Genomic DNA, 18,910 nt, shown 5'->3' with positions numbered 1-18,910 from the left:
ATAAAATAAAACTATTATTTAAACAATTATTTTTGTTGTAATAAAACTTTTGCGAAAATAAAACATTAAAACATGTGTTATATAAAAAAAAGCATTTTTTTCAAATATCTAATCATCTTTTTAGTGTTGCTTTGTGTCAATATTTATATATGAAATGGTAAGACCTGTACGATCCGGTTGGAACGGGACCTAAATAGGAGAGACCTTTAAATTAGAGTCTCACACAACACATCAACTAACGTATCCTATAAACTATAGTATCTTTTGTTACTATTTTTGTTGTTTTTTAGATTAACAATCTATACACACATTTTTAGTATATTAAATAACTTTTAAATCTATTAATTTTTTAATTTTTAGTTTCAAAAATTGATATTAATAAATTGAAATAAATTGTCATTTTTTATATTAAAATTATTTAAGGCATTACATTAAAAACATATAATCTGTGTACTACAATATTTGGATAATTAAATACAAATAAAACTAATGATAAACTTTTTTTTATTAACAAACAAATTGACAAATTAAATGTCATTGTCATTGATATATTAAAATATTAATATGAATGCGTCAATCAAATAGAAAAACTCACAAAAAATATATCATATATTATATATGCCTTTTGGCTATCCATAGGGCCAGTCATTGGTATTATAATATAAGTTAGAAAAATACAGTACTTCTAGTTGTGTTAGAGATTAAGCACTGGTATTCCCCGGACAACTAATCACATCAATAATCGACAACAACTGATCCCAATTCTTCACCATTTGTTTGTTTAAATTGTCTCACAATATATTATAAATGCAAATATCTATTTAAAATATTTACTCTACTTTTTCTATACATATCATATAATTTTTACTATCCTATTACAGTATAATCTTATTTGTTATTACTTTAATACTGTACTATAATATGACTTTCATTTTAAAATATTTGTGCAAATATGCAACTATTTTCATCACTAATTTACAAATAACTTTTAGCTAAATTTTGACAAATTTTACAAATAAACCTATTGGGAAAATCCAAACATTAGTTTGATATATGTTTATGTTTACAACAAAAATATTTTTTTATGTCAAACTGTATGTCTATTTAGAAAATACATTTAAAAACTATTGAAAAATGTGTTTAAATTTTTCATGAAATCTAAAAACTTGTTTAACTGATAAATGGTCACTATTTATTAATAATATAAATTTTTGTGTCCATACTTATGATATTGTTAATAAGGAATTAAATTTAAATTAAAAAATTACTAGAATTTTTTAATAAAAGATAAATTTCTGAAAATTAAATAAAAATTAATAATTACTAAATAATAAATAATAGACACGTGCAGTGATTAAAAATATAAGTTAGTGAGTTAATTAATTAATAAATATTAGTAAATTAGTAAATGATTAAATTATTTGACGTCAACGGAAACCTTAAAACACATATACTTAGAGATATTTTTTTAGTAAATTTCCTAAAAAATAACAAATTATAAACTAAATTGTTTTATCTAAAATAGAAATTTTTGAATTAAATCAATCAGTAAAATTAATTTTTATAAATGATAATTAATATATAATAATAATAATAATATATTAAAATAGGCCAATTTTTTTAGTTTCAATTCAATAATTACTTTCAATGGACTCAATACAATTTATATATATATATATATATATATATATTAATATCATATTGTTTTTAATAAAATAATTATTGTTTACTTTTGTGTTTAAGCAGAAAAAACCACTTAAAGAGATAAATAAAAATCACGTTTACTTCGTATGATTTACTATTTTTTGCGGATATCTTTACAATAAAAAAGAGTATGAATGAGAGTGTGGATCAAATCAAATGATGGACTCATTTAATTGATGTCTAATCACTTCATCTTCCGGTCCAAAGATCAAACTATTCTGTAATTTATATTAAATTAAGTCAAAACAGTTTGTTTGCTATAACTAAACTAAAAATATTTAATTGATAAAATTTTTAACTTTACTATAAATTAATTAATAACTATGTTATTAAACTAAATAATTGTTGATAAATTTCTTATATTAAGTGAATTTTATGGAAAAAGTTATGTTTACATCCATAAGCCGGAAAAATAACAACAAATTTTTATTAGACTGCTTGGGAATCAAACAAATAATTATCTAATATTTCATTTTCACTGATAACAAGTGTATAAACTTTTTCTCTTTACAGTAAACACTATACAGTGCTTATTGATTATCGCATAATATAATTCAGTTTAATTCATAAAATATTTTGGTAATAAACCTTTAAACACATACACATACATACATAAAAAATAATAACAACAAAAGGAAATGTATTTATAATATTTTATTACTATATATTGTTGTTTTCCTATTTTGATTCATAAAATTTCCAATCAAAATATACTCTCTTACCTACTGTACTAATATACAGTATATATATTAGAAACATCAAATGTATATGTAATTATATAGTAGTGTAAATGTAATATGTATTTTAACAAGAAAAAAATTGTTTATCAAAACAATTTATTTCACAATAAAATAAGTTTAATAACTCATTAACTTAACAGGGTAATAACTTTTAATATAAAGTAATGTTTAAGATCAATCAACTTTAACTTGTAAATCAATCACCCCTTTTGAAGTCTACATTTAATATATCAAATATATATGTAATTTATATACTGTACTGTAAATTAAAATTATTTTTTATAATAAATTCAAAATTAAAATGATATTAAAACAAAAAATTTAAAGCATACAAATCCAAAACCAATTACCATTAAAACTGAGTGGAACTGGTGGTCGACAGGTCCAAACCGGTCATAAAGTGGCAAAATTTTGCTATTAATTTTATTATAGTTACAGTATATATTAATGTATTAAATAGGGTAACAAATAAACCAATTTTGTGTTAGATTTATATATATATACTAATTTATATTTTAAAAATTATTTATAACTAATAACAATAAAAAATTTTATTAAAAATATATGTAATTATTTTTTTAGATAAAAAACAAATTCACGTGCTATATATTAAATGGTATAAATTATTTCAATCTATGGCATCAATACTACTAATTAACTTATTTTAATAATACCAAAAATATGGGTCCTATTGGTTAGCATTAGGACGCACCTCCCGGTTCTCTAAGGTATTTGGAAATTACATGACAGACATACACATACTCCGGGTATTTACAGTAAATTTACTAACTATTCAACATAACTGTGTGTGTATATAGAAAACTACAGTACATATAGATATCTGTTATCATCATTTGAATAAATTAAATACCATTAACCTCACAGTTATCAGGCAGAAAAAACCACCACAACATTTGCCAATAAAATAACTAATGAAATGATTGTAAGGTAGGCCGAACCAAATGCTACCAGTGCTGAGGCCGGAAGATTGCATTTTTGAGCTACAATTTGAGGCAAAAAAAATAATAAATAATTTTATATATAATATTATGTATTTATATGTACTAAAACATGTATATATATATATATATAGATGTTATAATAAGTGATGATAAGGGCGTCAAAAAATGTTAACCTTTGATCAAAATAAACAAATAAATTGATAGTCAACTCCTCAGTTGATTCTAATATTTGCCAAAAAGAATCCGTTTTTTGTTTTTGAATGTCTAAAAACTTGGGTATAAAAGTTGGTTCAACTCTCGACTCTTAAGTCAATCATCTCTTGCAAACAGACCATTGAGTTACTAATAATATAATAAGAAAATAAATCTATATTCAAGTGATTTGATTTGATTTATTAAACAAATACAACAATTATTTAACTAATTGTATCATTCATTGTCTAAGTGATCGCCAAAAAAAGTTATAAAAAGCTTTGGTCTCAACTTATAATAAATCAAATATTTTTAGTGTTTTCATTGTTTTTTATATAAAAAAAAGTTATATAACAACAAAGTTTTCAAAATTACTTCTCTAAAACAATTTTTGAATATATTTTATTATTTGATTGAAAAATCAAAACTCAAATCCAAGCCTAAAATGAGAAGAAAGTTAACAATACTGTTCGCTCCGCCCGATGGTGTCGGACACGTCAACGCGTGTATAGGTATTGGAGAAGTACTTCGGGATCGCGGCCACCGAATTGTGTTTGCGGTTTGCGATATCTGGAGGAATAAGTTAACCAAATATGGCTTCGAAGAAGAGATCATTCGAGAGAGTGATAGTGATGCCGATCCGGGAACCTATTGGGCAGAATTGTTCTCAAAGGGTGGTATGTTTGGCTCGAAGCCACCGATGGAGAAAATGAAGAACTTTAACAATTTGACTGCCAATGGACTCATCAAACAAATCCAGGCGTCGGATGAAAGAGTCAAAGAGTGTGTCGATAGAGTCAAACCAGACATCATTGTCATCGATGGCTTTGTTTGGATGCCGTCGCTAATGAACTCCGGTATACCCTGGGTTTGGTCCATAAGTACAAACTTGTTGTCCATCGATCACGCTTTCGATGACGAAGAAATACCACCGGGAGGTTTGGGTAAGCAATCAAAACTTTATTTCTTAATTTTTGTAAATAAATTTCAATTAATAATTTATGAAATGACTGAATGGCGGCAAACTGTCTATAAAATATGTCATTGAAATTGTATAAACAGTATATTACACATACATATTATAAATGATTAGATAATACAGAATTAAGTTAAAGTAATGATACTAATGAAAGTAGCAAATAATATATAGTACTTATTACTGTATTTTATAGTAGTAAACAAAATATTTTCAATTAGTTGATAATATAAAATAATTTTATTTACAAATAAAAAGTCATAAACAAATTGTATAACAATTAATAACAACTTTATTATTATTATTATGTTCAGGACTTCCGGCAAACAGTGATAAGAAATTGTGGAAAAAATTGAGAGACGAGAAAAATGCTGCATTGACTCCGACTATTGAAAATTTCAACAATTGGCTCATTAGTAATAATTTCCCGACTCTTCCGACACAGAAACTGATCACACCGTCACCCTATCTGAACATATATATGGTACCGGAAGAACTTGACTACACTGATATCACAAAGTTTCCGTCCAATTGGTATCGATTTGACTATTTTATGCGGTCGTGTTGTAATGATATGTTTGAAATACCCGACAAATTGAAGAGCAAACCGGGTAAATTGATCTATTTCTCAATGGGATCTATGGCCGGAACTGATGTCCAACTGATGAAACGTTTGGTCTCCATATTAGCTAAGAGTAAACACAGATTTATTATATCGAAAGGTCCGCTTCACGAACAGTACGAATTGGCCGATAATATGTGGGGCGATCAGACCGTTCCGCAGATCAAAGTACTACAAAAGGTCGATCTGGTCATCACTCACGGCGGTAACAATACATTTACAGAAACCTTCTTCTACGGCAAACCGATGATAGTTTTGCCCATATTTTGCGATCAGTTCGATAACGCCCAACGATTACAGGAAAAAGGTTTAGGCATCCGATTAGATCCATACGACTGCACCGAATCGCAACTGTTGTCCAGTATTGACAAACTATTGAACGATAAGGTTTTGCATAAGAAGTTGCAGCGCATCTCTAAACGCATACAAAAATCCAAAAGCATTTCAAGAGTTACTGAACTTATTGAGGGATTGGCCTCTAATACAGACTCTCCAATTGACTCTCAACGGGGCTGACTATACATTCATCAAAGCTATAATAATAATAATAATAATAATAATAATAATAATAATAATAATAATAATAATAATAATAATAATAATAATAATAATAATAATAATAATAATAATAATAATATAATAATAATCATATAAATAATTTTTATATTAATAATAATCATAATAATTATAAACATAATGAAAGCGACAAAAGCGTTAGATAACTATATAATAACTTTTTACAGCATTATGTAAACATAGATTATTGATAAATATTAGTTACTAATACTAACTAATTTTTTTGATAATTTACTGAACAAAACAAATATCAAACACTTTATTATGATATTTATAATTATTATAAGTAATAATTTCATTCATATATAGATGATAAGCCAATCACACAAAATATTTATACACTAAATACTAAGTCTATTATTATTTTTTTATTATCTTTGTATTTTGAGTTTAAGAAAGTTTATTTATATTTGTATTTCATATTTAATAGCTATTAATGTTTTTTAAAAAGTCGATGCCTTTCATAACAATTTTTTATCTTAAAATATCAGTCGTCTTATTAATGTCATTGGCTTTGGTCTGTTATAATACATTCACTTTTAATTTTTATATACTTTTATTTGTAATTTTAATATTGTTTTTTATATTAAAGTCATTTAGTTTTAATAATTTCTAATCTATATATATATATATATATATATATATATTATATTATTGATAACTTACTATTTTATTTACAAATATTATTGTATTAAGTTGTCATTTTCAATGCATAAACTTTTTACTTAACATTTATAAAGCTAATAATTATACTTATTTTTTTATTTAAATAATAAATATTATTTATATTAATATTCCAGTCTAATTTATATTATACACAACAAAATTGATCTATTTTTTATTATCAAAATTAATGGCCCTTAAAATATTCATGACTTGAATAAAAATTTATAAATTAATTATTATTTAATATTATTATAAATTAAATATTTAAAAAAAAATTATTTCATAGTAAACGGTAGACAATATCTCAGATAGAAATAAATATTTTTTAAATTAATAATAATTTGATTATTATTTTATTTTATAAAACGATGAAGTGTAGGTAAATTATAAATACTTTAAATTCAAATAGATTATCTAAAAAAATTATAATCCTTATTTTTTGAATGCGATTAATTAATTATTTTTTTTAAATCATATCAATTAAATATAATACAGAAAGAGTACAATATTTATTTTTGTGTCGGTCTCTGTGTTTGTCATATGTCTGGTACTGTTTGTCCAATTTGTGAATATATATTCAAATAGTCATCACAATGAAACAGAGACATCATCGCACATACATACGGATCATCACCAATACGATGCATACACCGTAACCATCAATTCATGTCAGTGTCTTTGTCCACGTTTTAACAGGTTTTCAAACTTATTATTAAATATCTTATTTAAAATTATAATTATATTAATTTATTTTCTTTAGTAATGATTCAATTATTAGCAATACAACAGCAATTAATGAGCACAACAAAGATCATAGTCACACAATTGGTGATTAAAATTAAATATTTATAATTAAATATTTATAATTAAATATTTATAATTAAATATTTATAATTAAATATTTATAATTAAATATTTATAATTAAATATTTATAATTAAATATTTATAATTAAATATTTATAATTAAATATTTATAATTAAATATTTATAATTAAATATTTATAATTAAATATTTATAATTAAATATTTTATTAGAGAGTAATATAGAGTAGAAATAGCAATCAAAGTATATGAATATTTACTATTTATAATAATTAAAATTAATTTTAATATGATAAATAAATAATTAAAAACTTCACACATTAACTTAACAGTTTAAATTTTTTTCATATAATATAAAATAATATTATATTAATATACAATATATGGTATATATCTGAAAATAGGTGGATGCCCAAGGTCAATGTTTATATGATCATTGATCACTGGCGGTTCTCATTGTAAATTAAAAATCCAACTGTCCATGAAATGCTTAAAATTTTATATTCAATAGCAACAAGTTTTGTAATGATTCATTTGAAAATTATTTTTTATTTATAATAACTTAATAATAATATAAAAATGTTTACAAATGTTTATTTATTTCAAAAAAATATAAATTATTAAAATTAATAAATATAATCAATAAGTGTCACAAAAATGTCTGTAAGTAATAGTGTTGTAAGAGATCAACCAAAAACTTTAGTGAATGCACCGGAAGATAATATTTTAGTAACAACTAGTTTGTCCACCGATGGACAGACACCGAGCGGTGATAATAACAGTTGTTGTTGTGGTCAGTATTGTTGCGATTGTTTGGACGGAATTTCTGAGTTCTTTGAGACCATCTTTTGCTGCAATGAATTGTGTGCTCAATGAATGTCACAATAATTTTCATATATTATTTCATATGTCATCATAATATATGCATCAATGAGTTAATACTGTATTAATATTTCTGATTTTTATCAATAATTTTGTTAACAATATGTTTGTAAATAATATAAAATTATAAAATTAACTTGTACAATTTTTAAAATTAATATTCAAGTAGCAAATAATTCTAAACAAAAAAAATGTATAAAATTTTTTTAAAAATTTGTAAAAACATTTGTATAATATATTTTTTAAAAGTATATATTTTATAATTAATATTCTGTACACAAGTAGTGCAATAAAATTATTTTATATAAAATATGAAAAAAAATAATAATTTAATTAAAAATTCTAATTATATAGATATACTGTTAGTTTTAATTTTATAGTATTTAAAATGTTTTTATTAATTTAAAAAAAATAAAGTTTGATCATATGTTACATTTGTCATACATTTGGCAAATTACAGCTTAATTTTTAATAACTAATTGAAAAATAAGGTTTTTTTTTAATATTGTAGTAAAATTTAAATATTAATATCAAAACACAACAACTGTTACACTAAATAATGTGTTTAAAAGTTGTGTAATTTATATATTAAAACAAATGCCAAACACTGTAACAAATTGTTGTCATAAACACTGTTTCTAAACGTAACGTTGTTTGCGATTTGTCAATGAATTTAATATAATAGTCAAATCATATGATGACTAACACAATGAAAGTGTAAATAAATTTATGACAAAATTAATAACAAAATTAAAATTTAATTAAAACTGTTAATCATTTTTGTGACAAATTTTTTAATAAAACAATTATTTGGTTGCAATCGAGTCAGTCATACGTCCGTTGAAAACAAGTATTACCGATGTATTTGTGACCAAACAATATGATGGACGACGACTTTGACATCTATGCCGATCTCGACGATAACGACAAGAAAGGTCGGGATCTAACTGTCACCTCAAAGACATGCTTGAAGAGTGACACCACTCGGCCTATGGCTATGGCGGCCATCAAATGTGATGATCACTCGCAAAATGATATGATCTTAAGCGAGTTAACCATTTTGGAGAAGACGCTCAACACTACTGAAGAGACCAACAAAAGTCTTGTCCAACAAAACGAAGAGCTGCGCAAAGAGTTGGCCGACAAAGACAAACAGTTAATCATTTTGAAGACAAACATATCGTCACTCTATAAGACGGCTAAAGCGGAAATCGATCGCAAAAAGTTTGATATCGATAGCTTAAGAAGTGAATTGGATTCATTGATCTTCAACCGATTGAAGAGCAATGGTGTCAACTCAAGTCATGACATTAATAAGTATATCAATGATCGACAAAAGAAGTTCTACAGCGACAAGAGTACCAACACTTGTAGAGATCTGACATCACATGATTTCAGTCATCATCACCGTTCAGATCACCATCGAAGTCATAATGTATTTCTTCATACAATTGATTATTGTCTTTTAAATGCTTTTTTTTTTGATAGTCAAGTGATAGACCAAATGATAGGTTGTCGGCAAAAGAGTCAAACAGTAATCCAAAGCGAAGCAAAAGTCGTAGTCATTCCCGTCGGCGAAGCCTTGAGCGACGTAATAGAAGTCCTTCGCCACGACATAGAAATCGGGACCGAAGTCATGATAGAGGAGGACATGACCGTAAAAGACACCGAACTGCTGATGAACGCAACAACAACAACGAGAGAGACAAAGATAGAAATAAAAACACAAATAAAGATAAAATTAAAGACACTAAAAGTAGTTGTAATAAAACGCTTAATAATAATAATAATGAGCGCAGCAGTAGTAGTAGTAGAAGAAGTGGTAGCAAAGCGACAACTAATGATAATAATAGAGAGATGACTGATAAGTGTCGGAGAGATAAAGATATAGTTATTAGGGATAAGGATAAAGATAGAGACAAACTAAGAGTTGATAGACATAAGGATAGGAGAGATAAGATTAATAAGAAAGAGAAACAAACAAAATGTGAGAAAATAGAGAAATAATTAAATATTTTTAGTGACAATTTTGAGAGTAATAATTTGTTGCTAACACTTGCGGATCATATGTTTAGGTAATGTTTTTTTAATCGCAAGCCATTAATATCATAATTATTTTGACCTGAATTTTAAAGCATAAAAAATCGGTTTTTTAAATTTTATTTAAAAACATTATTTTGTTAATTACTGTGGCATCCAATCAATGTATTAAAAAACATTTTTATTTTTTCATAAACATGTGTATATATATATAGTAAGTATACATACCATATATATCAGTGAATAACATATATATACTATCAATTTATGACTTCATATTCATTTAAAATACCTAAATCTAAATATTACTGTAATATGTAATTGATTATAGTTTAAAAGTACTGTTATTATTGACAATACAATGTCAATGAATTTTATAATGATATAAATAATTTATTTAATATTTGTATTTATTATTACAAACATTTTTTATGACTATTGCAATAAAAAATTATAATTTTGGAAAATATAGATATTTTTAGTCTTTATAGTCGTCTCTGATTTCATTATAGGTATCGATTTTAGTCTTAAAGCTTTCAGTCCATGAAATAAAGTCCTCATGAGTTCGGGTCACCAAAAATGCCGGATCTGTCACCACATTAGGTCCAACTCTCACGTGTCCGTGTTTTACATATTTTACTATAGATTTAATTAAAAAAATTAATCAATTAATATACCATTGAATAAATGTATTGAAAAAGTTGATTACCGGCCGTAGATAGCGGTCCCGAAAACATTGCCGATTGAATCATATATACCGCAAGTCTTCGGCGACAAAATGACTTGACATTTACTGAATTACATTTCTTAAGACGTTTTGTTTTGATTAAACCGTTTGAATACAACTTTTCAATCAATTGTTGGGAACACCCGTTACGGAAGGTGTCGTCCGGTGAGAGCCGGGATATGCGGTCACATAACTGCCAGATCTCATGACATAACTTGTTATACCTGTCAATAGGTGTCATCAAATCAATCAATATATCATATTATCATCAAATATGACCACAAATGGTATAATAATGACAATAATAGTTATAATACTTAGTATAGTCCTGTCTATTGATGTGATATTTTCTCATAATAGCCGTCTCTTTCACTGAATTTGTCGACCAATTGATGAAATCTACTTTCTTTAACAGTTTCCTCTCGTGATATCGCAATTTGCGGACCATTTTAACCAATTACTAGTTATTTATTTATAGACAAAACAATTAAATTTATAGTAAAAACTAACACTTATTATAATTGAAATTATTATTCAAAGAGTAATCCAATGATTTAAAAGTCAAAACAAATAACACGTGTTTTCTAAATGAATTTCTGACTACATTTACAGTGATTTACTAATAAATATGTTAATTAACAAAAGTTTACTAACCGTGAGTCCCTGTAGCGCAGTGGATAGCGCGTTGGACTTCTAATCCAAAGGTCCGGGGTTCGAATCCCCGCTGGGATGCTCGCTTTTTTGATATTTTTTATTATACAGTTCATAAATTTACACTATAATATGTTTATAGTATAAACTTTATACACTTAACGTAATTACATTTTGACATAATTTTTTTTTAATTTCAATATACATTACATAACATATTTATAATTATTACAACAAATAACTAAAAATTACTTAATATTAAAATGTTTTTGTAATTATTATGAGAAGTACTGTACTTACCATTTGTTAATATTGTTAATATTGTTAATATTGTTAATATTGTTAATATTGTTAATATTGTTAATATTGTTAATATTGTTAATATTGTTAATATTGTTAATATTGTTAATATTGTTAATATTGTTAATATTGTTAATATTGTTAATATTGTTAATATTGTTAATATTGTTAATATTGTTAATATTGTTAATATTGTTAATATTGTTAATATTGTTGTTAATATCGATTTATGTGTAAATTTAGTGTATAATTAGTTTTTTTATCTATTTTCATATAAATTATGTTTTTACACAGTATTACACAAATATAATTCGTTTGATATTTATTGCCAACAATTTATTAGTAAAAGAAAATATCTATCTAAATATATCAAATTATTTTTTAATTTTTAATTAATTATAATCAAATAATAGTTAATTATTACTATATTAATAATAGACTACATTTTAATACTTTACTGTTGATCTATTATATATTATACGTAAATGTATATTATTCTGGTATTTAATTTTTGTAAAATTGTAAATTATTGATATCATATGATTAAAATGTTGATATAAATTATGTGATGTATTGTATTACAAATTACAATTTAGAAGTAGATGTTCTGTATTTTTAAAAATATTTTTAGATGTAATGTAAAATTAATTGTCAACAAAAAAATATTTTAACCTAATTTAGAACAGAAACTCTAATGATATTGAAATTTAATAATAATTTAATAATAATTTAATTATAATTTAATTATAATGTTGAAAATTAAAGTTATAAAAATAATAGATTATTAAAAACAGACAGCAATACTAATACAAGATATTATGTAAGACTTTAGTAATTTTAGATAAAAGTGCAATTAATTTGTATTGTTTTTCAAAACTTAATGTTAATATGACAATATATTGATATATTAAAAATAAATAAATAATAAATATTAATATATGATCATAAATAACTGCAAACATTTAATTATTATAATAAATTTAACTACATTTATAAATACTTATTTAAAATTTAATAATATTAAATATAAAATTAGCAAAATTTTAATTATATTTCTTTTATAGTGTATACTGTATTTTAGTTTAATATAAATAGATAAGTAATAAAATAATAATAATTTTAGTACAAAATATTAGGTTTTGTATAATTAATTAATTTAACTGATTTTTATATTTTAACAAAATTAACTACAAATTTTTCTGATCATTAATTTTGGTGGACAGTCGTTAAATAGGACACAATTTCCAGACCATTCATCTCTGAGATATCCAGTCTTGCAAAGACATGTCGGTTCCTCTTTAAATGTCTGACATAGAGGTCCGGTAGGGTTTTGACACGTATGATAACAGACAGGTGTTGTGTCCGATAGTATTTCATTATGACTATGTTTGCACATTAAATCTTTAAACAATATATTTATTTAAAAATATTTTATATACAGTATAAGTTAATTAATAATTTGAATAATTAATAATAATAATTTAATACATTATAATATTTTTAATAATTAATTGTTAAATACTTAAAATAAATTATTCTAAAATCAAATTGCAAAAAAACATAATTTTAAAATTTTAAAGTTAATAAAATTTAAATAAAATTAATATTATTTATAATAATAATTTTTGTAAAATTATAATATAAACTATTTCAAAAAGACAACTTTTATATATAACATTTAAATATTAGCAGTAATTACCTGATTTACATAAAATTATCAAATTAGTAATGAAAATAATTAGAAATATTTTCATATTTAACTTTTACAAAAGTATTTAAATATTAAATTGTTAAATGTATAATAATTTTTATAAATGATAATTAATTTTTGTAAATGTACAATTTATACTGCAATTATTTCATGTTTATATTTTAATTTACGTAAATAATTTAAAATTATTGATAGTGAAATATTATATTATCTAAATTACTTTTATTTTAATAAAATTATATATTTTATCTTAATTTGCTATTTATTATTAACAAATATTAAACATAATAAATTAATTTAGGAAATTTGGCAAATATTTTAGTAAACATGTCATATAATAATGATTTAATTTATTAAAATAATAATTCTAACAGTTTAGCAATTTTAAAAAGTAAACATTTTATAATATAAAATCATAAATATTAATATTTTAGACCTTTGAAAGAAAATCATTTTTTAAAATTTGCAATTATTAATTTGTAAATGTATTTATTTAATAAAATAATAAATTATATTTATAAAGTAACATTTTAATTATAAATTTGCCAGCATTAATTTATTAAAACAAAATATACATGTATCATATAATATTAATTAAATATTACTTAAAAACAAAATTGAACTTAACTTTTAAAAATTTACTTTAAATTCAGTTAAAAAACTTATAAAATTATAATTAGAAAAACTCAAATAATATTTAACTTTTATTACTTATAGTTATCAAATTTTATTTTTAAATAGAAAACATTTATTTAGGAGGACAGTCAGCTTTTGGCACACAATTTCCGGATACCTTATCCCGTAAATAACCATTTATGCAAAGACATGACGGCTCATCTTTTATTGACTTACACAGACCTCCGTTTGGCTTTTGACAGGTTTGTAAACATACCGGTGTTATCGGTGAATATTTTTCATTGGGTTGTTTGCACCTGTAATCAAAAAATACATTATACAAAAAGTTTTCTTTTATACTGTTATATTATATAACAATTAGATTAATGATTAGTAAATATTTTTTAAAAACAAATAGTATATAGAAATAAACAATTTATAAAGTAGTAAACATATGATTACTGTGGCGGACATCAAGTTTGAGGTATACATCTATTGTTGACTTTATCTCTAACCGTGCCTTTGATGCAAACACACGACGGTTCCTCTATTATTGCTAAACAAGTTCTTGGCGTTAAATATGGACAACTTGGAGGACAAGCAGATCTCGATTCCTTAAATTCCTCATTTTGTTTGCAAACCAAATCTTTAAAATAAATATTTTATAATTATTCATACATCAAAATAACTTAATTTTTTAATTTTTATTATTAGTAAATTTAATAAATACCTGATTTACAAATGCCAACTAAACTAATCAGTAAATTGATCATGATAATTTTCATATTTATTTTTAAAAACGATATTTTCTATAACTCTTTAAAGGAATAAATACTATACTAAAGTAAAAATATATTTTACATTAATTAATAAACTTCTTTTTAAAGTCAATTGTTTGATATTAAATTGCATTATATTTATAAATAACTATTGTTTGTCTTAAACAGATTGCAAACTTAGTTATTAACTAATAATGAGTTAACAATAAACTGGTGTATGATATTTATTAAATATAATAATTATTTGTCATATTTAATAGAAATCTTAATTACAATCATAAATCAATATTTTGTACTTAATTTATATTGAATATTAAATAGTTACTAATCTTACACAATCTATTTAAGTTTAAAATAAATTATAATCAACTAAGAAAACAATTATTATTTCTAAACATAAGATTGTATTTTTTATAAAATAATAAAATAAATTAAAATTCAATATATTTTTATTAATTGCCAACTTATTTATCTAAACAAAATTGCAATACAGTTTACTATATGAAGTATTATTTTGTATTTTTTTATATTTATATTATAAATTATTACAATATAAACTAAATTTTGCATTTTAATCAAATAACAATTAGTAAAGTTAAGTAATTTACTAAGAATTACAAAACTATATTATTTCTAAACACTTCTTAGAAAATTAATAAATATTATATTTTTTATATTTAATTATTATAAAGTTTGTACAAATAATAATAATAAATAAACTTGTATATACATATATTTAAAAGATATTAATATTTTATTAACTTTATAATTTTATTAATATATATTCAATAGATTCTTTAAAAATATAGAATATTAATTTATGCAATAATTTTAATGAACAAAATTATTAGTTTTATAATTTACACTTAAAATATTAATTATAAATATAATTTAATATGTTTATTTTTGTAGTTTATAAGTAACACTTCAATATAACTATAATTTTGATATAAAAATAGTAATGTTTACTAATTATTTAATATTTTATTAAATGTGTTAATAAATAAATTAACTAAAATTTAAAAATATATGTTTTTAAATCAAATATATTATTGAAAATTACTTACCTTTCAGATATTTTACATTACAAGTTTCTATAATATTATGAAAGCACATATAATAAAATAAATGTGAAACATAAATTAATTATATTATTATAACTCTATTTTAAATAAAAAACAAAATCATATTACATTACAAGTTTTATTTCAAATTATATCATAACATAATTTATACATTTATAGTAAATTAAATAAAAATTAATAATCTATAGTGTAATAAATTGCAAATTGTTTAATAACAAGCAAACAAATGATTATTATTTTGGTGGACAGTTAGCTTTTGGTACACAATTTTTAGACTTTTCATCCCTAAGATAACCATTTATACAAAGACACGACGGCTTATGTATTTCACCAAAACATATGACTCCCGACGGTCTTTGACAGGTATAGTAACAGATAGGCGTCCACTCACTGTATACTTCATTGGATTTACAAACCAAATCTTTAAATTTATAGAAAAAAATATTAAAATTCAAATATAAAGTTATAATAAATTTTGTTAAAAATTTCTAAATACCTGATTTACAAACAACAACTAAACTAATTAGCAAAAGAATTGAAATTGTTTTCATATTTTAAATAATGTTATGTTTTTTGAATAACTTTATAGATTTATTGACTCTATCTTTGAATAAACAATTGTATGTTTAGTTAATATTTTTGTTTAACTGCTTTATATTTATACTATAGATACCAATTGCAAAATTGTTATTAATTTTAACGATGAGTTAACAATAAAATATAATATTTCCAAATAAACTTTGTTTTCTGGAATGTATATATATATTATACACACTGTGTATTACACACATACATAAAAATGTTTTATGCTAAAGAAATTAATAATATTTATGATATATTTAAATTAAACATTTATTTTAATAAATTTAGTAAAAAATTATATAATAAATATTTTTATACTATAATAATTATTTCGTAATTTCATATCTTGATGATAATAAAATTTTATCATTTTATTATTTATTAAAAATTAATGTAATTATGTATTTTAAGGCTTTTTACCATTAATATCAAATATATAAAAGTATTTAACCTTTTAATAACTTATAAAACCTTTTAATAATTTATTTAATTTAAAAATTTATTTCTTTAATTATTATTTTAAAAAATAATATTTATTTCGAGTTTAAAATAAATTATCTAAAATTTCTATATCTTAATGGCTTTTAATACTTGTATAATAATGGTATACATTTACATCATTGTTAAAAGTTAAGTTAAGTACAATTGTATACAATTAAGTCATTAATTAATATAAATATAACTTTTGTATCAATAAATAAAAATATTATTTTTTAAAATTACAATACTTTTTATTAAAATAATTTTTATGTTAATTAAACGTATTATTTATTAACAATCAGGTTATTTAGAAACTGCTTAATATAATTAGATTTTTAAAATAAAAAACATTTAAATGTTTGCTTAGACTTGAATTTTATGTAATAAAATTCAAACACAATTTCGTGATTCAAGGCTTACTACAGATTCATTGAAATGCAATCAAAATTAATACTGTATTTACATAAAACTTATGCTGTGTTTGACAAATATTTTATGCATATATTTTAATAATAATAATATTCATATATAATATATAATAATAATATCTGGATAATTGATGACAAAATTTATTATACAAACTAAAAAAATATTGTCATTTAATTTCTATAAAATGTTAAAGAAATGGTAAACTGTTTACAGCTATGGTTGACCTCAGTTGGTATCAAATTGTTAGTGATATCTGTGATAATAAATGTCATATTAAGAGATGCAAATGCCTTCTTCATGACGGGACTTATGTTTAGGCGACGAATACGACGACCCGGTTATAAGATAACACTTTTAGATTTTAATGTTTTTTATTATAAATTATAATTTAATTCAATGAATAGCTCAGACTGTGATTATCGTTAGAAACGGTGGTAATGGTAATGGTATACTCAACTACCCGTCCGGCTATAAGGAAATGATATTATCTATCGGAGCATTTTGTGGTGAATAGTATTTATAGTTATTTATAGTTGTAATTAATAGTAAATTTTGTTTTGTTTGTTGAATATAATTAAAGTTAAGGACCATAAGTGTGTGTCGACCGACACACAGAACGCACTCTACGCGTGCCTTAAGGACAGCAACAATAGTACCGCCGCTTATGTCGAAAAGTTCCAGAAGTGTACCACTGGTAGGACCGAGGGTTGCGATAAGGCAGCCATGAGTGGACTTCAACAGTGCGCCGCAAAAATGGCCACAAACGGTAATCCGCCGAAAATACCGAAACCAAACAGTGAGTGTATGCGGGAGTCGTTGACAATCAAGAACTTGGAGTGTCTCAGACAGAAGTATCCATCTTTTGATAAGTTGTTTCCACTCGACGCCAAACCTCAGGGAGGAGGAGGAGGTGGAGGCGGAGCCAACAAATCGCCCAAAGCTAACAAACCTGTCGCTAAAAATAAGCAAAATAACAGAAAAATATCTATTAAAACGTAAAAATAGTTATTTTATTAGCTGTTAATAGTTATACAATAGATAAATAAATTATATAATTATTTTTGATGTGTTATCTAATAAAATCTTTGATTTTTTATTTATTTATGCAATATTTTAATAATTTATATTTTTATGATATAAACTTTTTTTTAAATATAGTAATAATCATAACTTATATGATTCATAACGCTTTTAAAACTATTTTATTATTACAATTAAGATTAATTGTAATTAAGCGTAAGAATAATAAAATAAATTATTTTATTAATAAAATTTAAAAAATAAACATATGATATATTAAATTAACTTAATATATAAGTTTTATTGTTGTCTTAATAGTAGTCAATTTGTTTTCATAAACTTTGATAC

General features: G+C 22.9%; 4 protein-coding genes and 1 non-coding gene across 5 annotated transcripts; 4 read left to right on the top strand and 1 right to left on the bottom strand.

The window, feature by feature from the left end:
- Nucleotides 1-4,043: 4,043 nt before the first annotated feature.
- Nucleotides 4,044-5,712, top strand: LOC128951239 (NDP-glycosyltransferase YjiC-like). The gene is made up of 2 exons (XM_054296488.1): nt 4,044-4,542; nt 4,889-5,712. The coding sequence occupies exons 1-2, from the start codon at nt 4,044-4,046 to the stop codon at nt 5,710-5,712; spliced, it is 1,323 nt and encodes a 440-aa protein (XP_054152463.1).
- A 3,124-nt stretch (nt 5,713-8,836) lies between these two features.
- Nucleotides 8,837-10,202, top strand: LOC128952196 (serine/threonine-protein kinase fray2-like). Its single transcript, XM_054297543.1, has 2 exons — nt 8,837-9,578; nt 9,632-10,202. The coding sequence occupies exons 1-2, from the start codon at nt 9,024-9,026 to the stop codon at nt 10,148-10,150; spliced, it is 1,074 nt and encodes a 357-aa protein (XP_054153518.1). The 5' UTR covers nt 8,837-9,023; the 3' UTR covers nt 10,151-10,202.
- Nucleotides 10,203-10,575: 373 nt separating this feature from the next.
- Nucleotides 10,576-11,481, bottom strand: LOC128952089 (U3 small nucleolar ribonucleoprotein protein IMP3-like). Its single transcript, XM_054297425.1, has 3 exons — nt 11,228-11,481; nt 10,893-11,134; nt 10,576-10,822 (listed from the first exon to the last, which is right to left on the bottom strand). Exons 1-3 carry the CDS (start codon nt 11,356-11,358, stop codon nt 10,662-10,664), a joined length of 534 nt encoding a protein of 177 aa, XP_054153400.1. The 5' UTR covers nt 11,359-11,481; the 3' UTR covers nt 10,576-10,661.
- An 88-nt stretch (nt 11,482-11,569) lies between these two features.
- On the top strand, nt 11,570-11,642 carry Trnar-ucu (transfer RNA arginine (anticodon UCU)). Its single transcript has one exon. It is a non-coding gene; the product is annotated as a tRNA-Arg (tRNA).
- Nucleotides 11,643-17,737: 6,095 nt separating this feature from the next.
- Nucleotides 17,738-18,541, top strand: LOC128951238 (uncharacterized). The gene is made up of 3 exons (XM_054296487.1): nt 17,738-17,879; nt 17,947-18,048; nt 18,123-18,541. Exons 1-3 carry the CDS (start codon nt 17,738-17,740, stop codon nt 18,539-18,541), a joined length of 663 nt encoding a protein of 220 aa, XP_054152462.1.
- The last annotated feature ends 369 nt before the right edge of the window (nt 18,542-18,910 follow it).

This window comes from Oppia nitens, unplaced genomic scaffold (genome assembly GCF_028296485.1).
Source record: "Oppia nitens isolate AA-2021 unplaced genomic scaffold, nextdenovo-longstitch-racon4-pilon3 scaffold1_pilon_pilon_pilon, whole genome shotgun sequence".
In the NCBI taxonomy this organism is placed as follows: domain Eukaryota; kingdom Metazoa; phylum Arthropoda; class Arachnida; order Sarcoptiformes; family Oppiidae; genus Oppia; species Oppia nitens.
The sequence above is the reverse complement of the archived record's forward strand: the minus strand, read 5'-3'. Positions and strand labels throughout refer to the sequence as shown.